This window comes from Myotis davidii, unplaced genomic scaffold (genome assembly GCF_000327345.1).
Source record: "Myotis davidii unplaced genomic scaffold, ASM32734v1 scaffold205, whole genome shotgun sequence".
Taxonomy (NCBI): Eukaryota; Metazoa; Chordata; class Mammalia; order Chiroptera; family Vespertilionidae; genus Myotis; species Myotis davidii.
In genome coordinates, this window is record NW_006297573.1 from 4816172 (window position 1) to 4827068 (window position 10897).

At 42.4% G+C, this 10897-nt stretch overlaps 1 protein-coding gene across 2 annotated transcripts in view; it reads right to left on the minus strand.

Annotated features, from left to right (window-relative positions):
* Window positions 1-10897, minus strand: part of GRIN2B (glutamate ionotropic receptor NMDA type subunit 2B) — a 416163-nt gene that overhangs the window by 173702 nt on the left and 231564 nt on the right. For both annotated transcript variants that reach the window (XM_015570169.1, XM_015570170.1), the window contains exon 4: window positions 8498-9096. In XM_015570169.1, the coding sequence (XP_015425655.1) occupies window positions 8498-9096 (599 nt within the window). The remainder of the gene's footprint in view (window positions 1-8497; window positions 9097-10897) is intronic.

Below are 10897 nucleotides of genomic sequence, written 5' to 3' on the forward strand. Positions count from 1 at the left end.
GGGGGTGGCGGGGAGGGCGGTGTGAATCAGTAATGAATGAGAAAAAGAAAAGGCCTGAGCAGTGAGGGAGGCAGCAGGCAGCCCCCGGCCGGCTGCTGCTGCTGGAAGCTGGACAAGAGGGAACAGATTTCAGCAGCAGGGAGCTCTAATCCGTCAGCAGCAGTTCCTTCATGTGTGACCAGCCAGCCCAGCTTGGGGACCAGTGCCAGTCTGGGCGCACTAACCCCACCAGGGCCTCCCGGAATAGAATGCGCCATGGATAAAAGCCTGAAAGTCAAGGGAAGGTTCCTCTACCCAGCTCCTGCTGCCACCCTCTTGCCAGCTTCTACATGTGCCTCTGTCTGCAGTGCTGGTTCAGATCCCTTAGCAACCACTTCTGAAAATCAGGCAGGTTGAAACCCTGCTTCTTCCAAATCTTTATCAGCCACATCAGGTCTTGGAGATTTCTTCCAGCAGATGACCACCTATGCACCCCTGACGGATCCAGTGGAGTGGAAACAAAGAGAAAGCTTAAAACCATTATTTATTTAAAATATGTGTGGTCGTATATGTAGGTGCAAAAGCCAGAAAACCATCTCTGCTCTCAAGAAGCTCCTGTTAGTTAAGCCGACCTTGGCCGGCTGTGGTCCATCCCTCCCTCAAGCTTCTAGCCCATGTCAGTAACCATAAATGACAGCACTCTAGCTTCCTGGCAGCTCGCCCCCACTCTTATCCCCACCCAGCCAGCCTTTATCCTCTGGTGGGAAGAGAGAGCAGATGGAGAAATGATCCCACTCAATTCCTAAATAACACCACCTTCAATTCCTATTAACTGTGAAATTGCACCCTTGTCTGGGTAAGAACCAAGGGAGCAAGAATCATGGGGACATTGCCAGACCAGAGCAAAGACTAACAGGAAAACCCTGGCTGCCTGCCAGTCCTTCTGAGGACATGGTCAAGTCGTTAAGAGGCAGCATGCTCTGTGAAGAACACTGCTCCTACCGTAAGGACACCTGGTTCTGTGCCCACCCAGCCTCGAGCAGATGAGTGACCACTCTGAGATTTTGCTTTCAAAAGTTATAAACCCATTCATCATTCTATTGTCTATTCTGTGAGAATCCATGTATTGAAAGGGTTGGATGAGGTGAGCAGCAAAAGACTCTTCCAACTCTGATGCTTTGATTTTAAGGGAAGCCTAGATTGCTTTACTTTTAAAATATTTTTATTGATTTCAGACAAGGAGAGGAGAGAGAGAGAGAGAGAAACATCAATGATGAGAGGGAATCACTGATCAGCTGCCTCCTGCATGCCCTACACTGAGGATCAAGCCCACAACCCGAACACATGACCAGGAATTGAACCATGAACTCCCAGTTCATAGGTCGATGCTCAACCACTGAGCAACACCAGCCAGGCTTATATTTCTTTAAAGCTTGGCTAATATGCAGCCCAGTAAGGGACTGAAATCCAGGTTCCCCAGGCCAACCCAGGCCAAATCCTGACACCATCACACAGCCTAAGCTAGAGGGTCTCTGTTTTCTTAGAAACATATAAATGGGATAATGATGCCTATCTTCACTTATGCTTTTATCAAACAAATATTTATCAAGGTTCTACAACCTATCAGTCACTGTGCTGAGAACACAGAGGTTAAAAAATGTCCTGCTCTCATGGAGCTTGAATTCAACCAAGAGGAGTGAGCCAACAATATATTTAAAAATAAAATATATGCAGTGTGTCACATAAGAGCTACAGAGAAAATAAAGCAGGGGGTGGGCATAGGGAGTGCTTGGGAGGGTGGGATCAGGGAATCCTGAGGACATTTGCATGGATCAGGATTTTTGCAAGGATCAAATTAGATCACTCACAATTCCGGTGTGCAGTGAGTATTCAGAAAGGTAACTAATGCTGGAGTTAATAACTTCCTCTGACTGCTGACAAAGGGGCTGCTTCTGAGCACATACCTCATGACCCTCTTCTTCACCCTTCCCATTGCCACCGACCCACATCCTTTGTGACCTGTCTGCTTTCTCCACTGAGAGTCACTGATCTACTCTGATCTTGCTTCTTTCCTCTTTGAGACCATCCTATCCCTAATGACAATGCATCACCTGTGTATTCTCTCCCAGCACTATGTACCTCTCCCTCTCCCCAAAAATTATTCTAAGTGAAACGGAATTCTTTTCCCACTTACTCCCCCTCTTTGTCACCTGCCCTCTCCTCCAAATTGTAAATATTTTTAAAGAAAGAAGAAGAAGGGGATGTAAAAAAGTGGGGAGGAAGTAGAAAAGAAAGAAAATGGAAGAAAAAAACCACCAAATATGGCATGGATAACTTTAAAATTCTACAATTCAGCCACAGAATTAAATAGCAATTAAAGAAAGAATCATGTAGGGCTCTCTGCATTAAACATTGAGAATGCTGTTCACGGGTTTGAATTTAAAGGAAAGAAGCAAAGACTACTTAATGAAATGACCATCTATGTATCTGATATGGAAAATGTGAAAGACTGGAAGAAAACAGAAGAGTTTGAAAATCCTTACATTCCGTCATTCTTCCATGCACAGTTAAAGCTTGCTTTGCCTGAATTACAATAAGCACTGAATATGTCTTTTAGGATAGTGATTAGATTCTCTGGTTATTTCCCCCAATTTATATTTCCTTCCACACGTCTCTCTCTACATATATACACAGGTGTGTCTTTACATTTCATATGAAAACATAGCTTTCATTAGATTCCAATGGACTTCTTTAATCAGATGAAGGGCCACTGTGCCTGATGGTCTCCTTATAACTATGCATTCACAGAGCCTTTGATTGGTTCACATGTAAATTACATTAAGTTCACCTATAATATATATTTGTCTTACCATAAATCTGCCTATGCTGGGCACTCCATGAACATTAATAACAGCCAGAGATGGGTACTAACCAAGCAAATTTTGCCCATAGTGTCTAAAAACTAATGGACTCAATTCCTCATTTATTTCTTACCTCCTCAGCACTTTCCAGGCCAAGAGAGTCAAGTGGGCACCCCATGGGAGCAATCCAGCTAATCCAACTGTTCCAAGGATGGGAAGGCTGCCTCAAGGATAATGAAAGATCTGTTCATCACAGCTCCTTTAATGAGAACCTAGAAAGCACCTTTCTTCATATCACTATCCCCATCTCTCAAAAGCTAGGCCAGGGGGAGGATTCTGGCCTCTTGAGATGGCCACTTCAAAGGGGAAGGAAGAATTGGGATGGGTGGGTGCAAAGCATGTGCTGAGGAGGAAAACTGAGGACTCTGGGGAAAATAATTAGGCAAGACTCATAAGAGGTTCTATGTTGAGATGCAGCCATTTGAAAGAGCATCTGCTTTTTCTACAAGTTCAAAAGTTGCGCTGAATGAAGAGCAGGAACACTGGGTCCTCTGGACAGAAAGAGAGCCTAGAGGTGAGTGGCAGGTGCACCATCACCTGAGTGACAGAAACAGACCAGCGGGGTACTGAAGAGCACATTGCAAAGGAAAATAACCATTAACTACCACCCACCCCAGGGAGTGATAAAGGAAAAATATAGATGTGTGCCTACTAACAGCTAACAATTCTTCTCTAGCTCAGGGAGATAAAGAAGGGTTTGGCTGACTGGCCAAATCCCTTTCTCTTTTCAGATTTTTCTCAGAAACTAAGAAAGTCCTTCACTTAGAGAATGCACACAATAAGAAAGTCTCTAACTCTTTCATTCAAATCAAGTTCCCAGTTGGAATAAAACTCCCTCAGCATGTCTCAGGCTATGGTATAGGGCAGTCATTTTCAACCAGTGTGCCTTAAGAATGTTTAAAACATGCAATACCTAACTATTTAGTCAGGGTAGACTATTAAGTAAAAAAGAAAAAAGCCAACAGCCAACACAACAATAGCTGTCCAGTGTGAATGAATCAAAATTATGCCCTTTTTTTTTATCAGATCAACAAAAAATATATTTTGTGTGCCACAGAATTTTATAAGGGTTGAAAATTGCTAGTATAGGACACTGCAGTCCATTTACTAATAAGGCATAAGTGAAAGCTACAAAATTCCAACAGAAAGTTCATTTTTATTAGTGTACAAAATAGGGTTGTTATATTTTACAACAAATACAGGAGCCCTGTTAAATCTAAATTTCAGATAAACAACAAATTATCCTTTAGTATCAGCATGACCCATGCAATATTTGTGACAGATGCTAAAAAAAAAAATATGATCTACTGTTTATCTGAAATTTAAATTTAACTGGATTTCTGTGTTTTTCTTGTTACTCAGGTCAAAAGCCTTGGCAGCAGTCTAAGGCCTACCTGGAAACAGTCACCACATCTAGCCGAAGGAGCTTCAAGCAGCTAAGAAATAACCAGTAAGGAATTTGGATTGTTGTGTGATAATGTTTATTTAATAGTGAACAAAAATAGCTCATTTTAAGGATCCTCTCTGAGAATGCTTACATGTCATTAAAAAAAAAAAGTCTTCCTTCAGTAACAAGTGAATCACTTCAAATATGTGTCTCTTTTTGGCACTCAGAGGTATCACAGAGCCTCCTGTCCCTGTTCCCTAAATCTAGACTTAGGAACTTGCCTCACATGAAAGGAAAGCCACAGGCTGGTCAGGTATAAAGGAAGGCTTTACCTCCCCTTATAGTGCTTCTGGGGAGGACAGGCCTGTTGATGCTTCTGGGTGTTCAGAAGGTCAGAGGACAACAGTAACCGTTTCCCAAATCTGTCTTCCTAGGGCTGGATCACTCCCAGATACCTCCTGAGGGGCTTCCCCCCACTGCTGTTACAGGGGGGTGAGCAGCAGGCCCACAGAGGCCCATCCTCACAAAACAACCAACCATTTGCAACAATATTATTTTGCAAATATTTCCTGCTGTGCCTCAATGGTGTGGCTGCTTGGTTTGTTATTTAAAAGAGCAACCCTAGTGAGACCAGAACTTTGAAGGGAGGAAGAGTCTGATTTCAGACCAGGATAAGTAGCAGGAATAAGTAGATGATTTTGAGTGCTGTGCCTGGTGATAACAGCTCAGACTTTAAGAATAGCACCTTCTTGTCCATGTTAGTCAGCATCAATCCTTTCTGGATCCTGATAGAAAAACAGATTAATATATTTCCAAGAGAGGCTAGGGATTGGATTCAAGAACCATGAGAAGCTGCATTTGGGAGGAAGGGAAGGAAAAGACAGTGGAAATGAGTGAGGGATGCAGGGATAAGGACAGGGAGAGAGCACAGAGAAGATGTCCCACATTGTTAGATATAGACCTCTAGAGAAATCATGGAACTAGGGCAGGAGAGAGAGTTCACAGAGGAAATGCCTCAGTGGAGAAGGATGTTGAAAAGTCAGAAGAGACGTTTTACACAGTATACTTGGGAAATTAGGTGATGGTGGACCTTTTCTCTCTCCTCCACACTGGGACTCACGGAATTTATGAATAACCTGCACGGTGTAGACTGCTGTACTTAAGAAGATGGAGGTGGGCATGTGTGGCTATCTTGACAATAACCTCTAAGGAAGAAGCATAGAGAACCCAGGAGAGCCACCTTCCCAGTGGCCAGAAAAGATGGTAACAAAGGTTCAAACCAATTATGGTTTTTGTATAGTGGTTAGAGGCCAGGCTTGAGAAATCACTTTACATTCTAATGTAAAGAAGCCAAATGGGAAATAATAATATGTACAGATCCCTGTTTATACAGAGGAGCTTTTAAGATAGATAAAAGCAGACATTCCTGGGCCATATTTATGGACTTTAAGGTAACGCCCACTTGATTGCTTTGTGTTGTTTAGCAAATGTTTTATTCCTTCATTGTTAGCATTTTTTTAAAGAACAAACATTTGGTAAAATAATCTAAATCAGATTTAAATTTAACACTAAAAACAATGGGACAAAACATGAATGTAAAGAAAAGAATACACAGGGAGTTTTTAAAGGAAATCTCTATTATCTTGCAGAGAGGAGCAGAATGAGAAAGCTCCTGTAGGGTGGGGTATGCACTGGACAGCTCAGCATCTTGGAGATGTCACTCATTCACTCCAAGTGTCTTCCTTGGGACTCACACTATGCTAGGATTGGGTGACATAGACATGAGTAAGACAGAAAGGTCACCGCTTTCCCAGAATTACGGGGAGGAGAGATAATAAAGCATGTAATTATAACATTCTGAAGAGTGGCTTTATTGGAAAAGCACAAGATGCAGTGAAGGCATGTTACAGGCTGATGCTAGTCCAGGGCTCAGGAAAGCCTTCCCAGTGGAAGCGATGCCAAGACTAAAACCTGAAGCACAGAGAATCTGAAACAGGTAAAGGAGCATCTGCATTTGTGTATTGGTGGGAAGGGGTTACACAGAGCACACTGACTGGAAGTGAGGGAGAAGAGGGTATTCTCAAAGAACTAAAGTAAGGCTAGTATTGTGGGAATGCAGTGCTTAAGGCACAGAGTAGCATGGGACCATTTTGGAAAGACAGGAGGGACCATGCTGTGGATGACTCTGTAAACTGTATTACGGAGATGGGACTTTATCACAGGGGCAATAAAGACCTACTGAAAGGTAGTGAGCAGGAGAGGGATGACATCACATATTCATTTCAGACCACTTGGCTACAATGCAGATTGAAAAGAGGCAGAATGGGGAGCCAGAAGATATTTAAGAGGCCCTTCAGCAATGCAGGTAAGAAGAGATGGGCTGGGGTATGGTATGAATCTGAAAATAAGGGAAAGCACTCCAGAGGAAATCCACAGAAAATGGCATGATTGGGTATTAGGTGTCAGGGATATAGAATCAAGGACACTGAAAATATTTATTTTAGGCAACTGGGCAATAGGATGCCCCCTTTATAGGTGGTGCAGATTTGGCTCTAAGAAGGGGAGGAGAAAGCAGAACAGCTTTGGCTATGGCATGTTCTCAAGAAACATATCTAGTCACAGTTAGAGATACAGACTTGGGGCTCAAGTGAAAGATTGCAGCCAGAGATTTGAGGGAACTTATAGACATTAAGTGTATCTTTGGCAATGGATAAGAAAAGAAAGGGTTTAGGACAGAGTCCTGAGAAGCATTAGTATGTAAGAGATGTGTAAAGGAAGAAGAGCATGCCAATGACCCTGAGACAGAATTACCAGAGGTAGAAAGAAAACTAAGACAGTCACTACCGAACAAGCAGTGATAACTAGGGAGGCAGGAAGAGCAAAGTTCAAGGTGAGAGAATATTAGGACTGGATCACAGATGCAGCTACATTAATACCAGTTTTAGTTTCAACTCTAAATTTAGGAGTTTAGCTGAAAGGCAACAGTCCAACTCCCTTCCAGGGATAAGCAGGTACACATTCAACCACCACTAAATGTATGTCAACCTCCCCAGATACACTTTCGAATATTTTATTTCTTAAGCTGAATGGTGGGTACCTGAGCATGTATTACGCTTTTCTGAATACCTTGCTATGTGTCCGATATAACTGATAAATTTACAATGGATGCCCAAAACGTTTTGTTGAGTAAAGGAAAGTTGGGTTATTGAAGAGCATGTATACATTTCCATTTACATAAAATTATAGATTTATATCCATATAGGTATCCATGCACAGGGAGATGTCTAGAATGATGGTCACTAATTCTTTCAACCATGCTTATCTCTCATTAGTTGGATTTAAGGTAATTTTTACTTTCTTCTTTGTGCTCTTCTATGTTGCTTGATTTTTTTTATAATTGCACATGTAACAGTTTTATACAAATAACTAAACCATAAAAGCATCCTATAGAGTTTTCTGCCCTACATCGTTACATAATTACCCTTTGAGAATAGTCTGCAGTTATGCCTGTGTTATGAGGTGAGGTCAGGGGAGCAGAACTCCACCACCCTTATGTTCTTACTGAATAAATCAGACTAAGAGACACCATAAAAGACACCTCTATCGCAGCATCCTCACTCTTAAAGGTAGAGAGAGGAGAAGCAAAGGAGAGAAAAAACAAGGAAAGCATCCTCTTCATGGCCTACACACCCATTAACCCATTCTCCATTTCCTCCCTGTACAGCAGCACTCCAGGGGTAAGTGGGCTGGTCCTCCCTTGTCTTGGTGCCTATGGTGTCTTTCAGAGTGATCAAGTATGTGGTGACCAGAGAGGGTTCAACTCCAAACAAATCTCTCGTTTGGATAATTTACACCTACAAGCCTTATTTTCTTATATTGTAAAATGAAAACAATTCTTAAAACCTGCTTCCTAACGTTGTTGCTTTGAGTATTAAATGAGGTAAAAAATGCAATACACGTAGAGCAATACCTATCACATAGCAAATGCTCAATAAGTGGGAGCGGTTTTATATTTCTCAGAACAAGAACACAGAAACAGCCAGCTTTGGATCGGAAACACTCACACCGTCATGAATAACTGCCATCCAGTGGCTAGCCTTCAACACTGGTAGCTTGAACTGTTTTTCCTACTATTTCTGAATGTCCAGCCCCAGCTTTGGAAGCTAAACTCTGACCTCCACCGACGGTGTGCGCTCTGTGCCATACTCACCTATTCAGCATATTGGACTGGTAGATCCTCTTCTCATGGGTGTTGTAACAACTGCTCTTGGGCTCCGGGATGAAGCTGTGCTCAGACAGCATGTCAGAAGCAGCGGTGGTGATTATGGCAATTCCATCCCTCACTCTGGCAGGGAGGCCATAGTCCCATTCATCATAGGACACAGAGATGAGCCCGGTGGGGAACTCCGAGGGCACTGTGTCTGTATCCCCTGCCACCAGACTAGGCACAATCCACGTGTAGCCACAGCCAGTCAGCCCTACTGAGTTAGCCACTTCAAAGATGTAGGTGGCCTCTTCCTTAGTACAATAAAGAAGAATGATGGGGCTTTGAAGTTTCTTGAGCTGGTTCTGAATCTTCGAATCTCCATCATCCAGGGACATGTCCAGCAAGAGGACTTCCTCTAGCTCCCAGCCCACGAAGCTGTTCTCAATGGTGCTGCGAATCTTGTTCACAAAGTCCTGGTAGCCAGGGAAGTAGGTGGTGACGATAGAAAAGATGTACCAGTCATACTCCTCCATGATGTTGAGCATCACGGAAGCTTGCTGTTCAATAGATGGGCCAAACTGGAAGAACATAGAGGATTCATCCTAGAATAGTAAAAATGTAAAAAAAAGAGAGAGAGAAATCAAACCAAAGATGGTAAGGGAAAATTTGAATCAACTGGACAGAAATGTTTGTGTCCATTGTTTTACTTTTTAAAATTAAATATGTTAAATTGTAAACATTTTTAATACCTTTCTTCCTAAAACTATGTCCTAAACTCCAGAGAAATTCAACATTGGTCTATACTCTCCTTGTCTGAAATATTTTAGGGCTATTGCCAGAGCCCAAGACAGCTTCCTAAAATCAAATATGAAGTTGGGTAAAGACTATAAATGGGGGGTAGGGGTGGGCTATAAGGGGTCAATGGGAGAAAAAGGGGGACATATGTAATGCTTTCAATAATAAAGATATTTTAAAGCCTATAAATGGCCTCATTTCAGCTCAGGTCAGGTTTATGTTCATGCACACACACTTCCCACTTTTCAAGCCTCTTGGGCTCTCAGTTGTGGATGTGTATCACTCAGCCAGGGTGAATGATCCAAAAGACCATCTATCTACACGTAAGCCTACCTATGAAGGTGGGATAGGCACCCTCAGTGTGGGTATTAGGGAGAAGCACGTATAGTACAAGATTTGCTCAGTATATTTTCTATAAAGATATATCTGCTAAATCAATTGCACAGTTAGTTTTATCTCTATCTTCTACTCTGATCATGAGATATGCAAGTTAGAGGAAGGCTCAAACAGTATATCTAAGACACAAGTTAGAATGACTTGTATTCAAGCTCCTATGTAATTAAGCTTTATTTAGAGCAACATACAGAAGATTATTCTTTCTCTTGCATATATAACGCTGCAGGTCTTGGTCTGACCTATGTGTCACACACATAGCCCTCTGTCAATTCTGAGCATCTTCTTTCTTGCCTTTTGAGGAAGAAGCCATTTTAAATGTCTCCCATCTAAAGCTGTATTTCTCTTGTCCTGAGATGTCAAGCCCTGCATTTTATCCACCTTTCAGCTGGAAGAATCTGAACCCACAAAATGAAGACCCCTGTCCTCCTCTGTCAGTCCATTCTCCTCTGACCTCCTCCTGGGTGGTGGCATCCCTTTTCTTGGTCAGTTGCCCTAACATCCCTTCTATCTGATGGTTCGTTTCCATTTTATAACAATCCAGGCTAACAAAACAGTCTTTGTCAAAGTGGCAGTTTTTTACCTCCCAGACTAGAGCTTCCAAGTGCAATTACAAGAGACCAGGCTTTTAATATATGTATATACTTTCTTAGTTTGGGAACACATTGTTGTATAGCTGAGAGACTGCTGAGAATTTTGGCAGCACCCACTACTGAAAGAAAAATGCAGGTGAGAAATATCCTCCTGTTGTCCAAAAACCCTGGTTTGGCAATGAAAATTGCCAGCTCCTCTGCTCTGCTAGCACTCCTGATTCTTTGTGTGGCATGAACTTTTCACATTTCACACAGGCTATCCAGAATGAAACAGTAGATGCTTAGTCATTGGGCGTGATTCTTTCTGCTAAGGGTAAGATGATGCTTATCATGGCTTTCTCCCCTGGCTTAACCATGTGGTCAAAGAGGAACCCCATTGGACCCTACAATTCAGAAATATAGAGAGTGTGGGCACCAAGATTGGGTGGATAGGGGAGTGGGAATAATTTGGAATAAAGTAATAATTTCATGTGTGTATATTCCAAACTGTGGCCAGCCCCTGCTCCTGGTTTTCTCCCACTGCAATACAAGAATTGCTCTTCTGGTGAAGCTGACCTTATCCTTAGTTATAGAATATACTAGGGGCCCGGTGCACGAAGATTCGTCAATGGGCAGCAGGCGG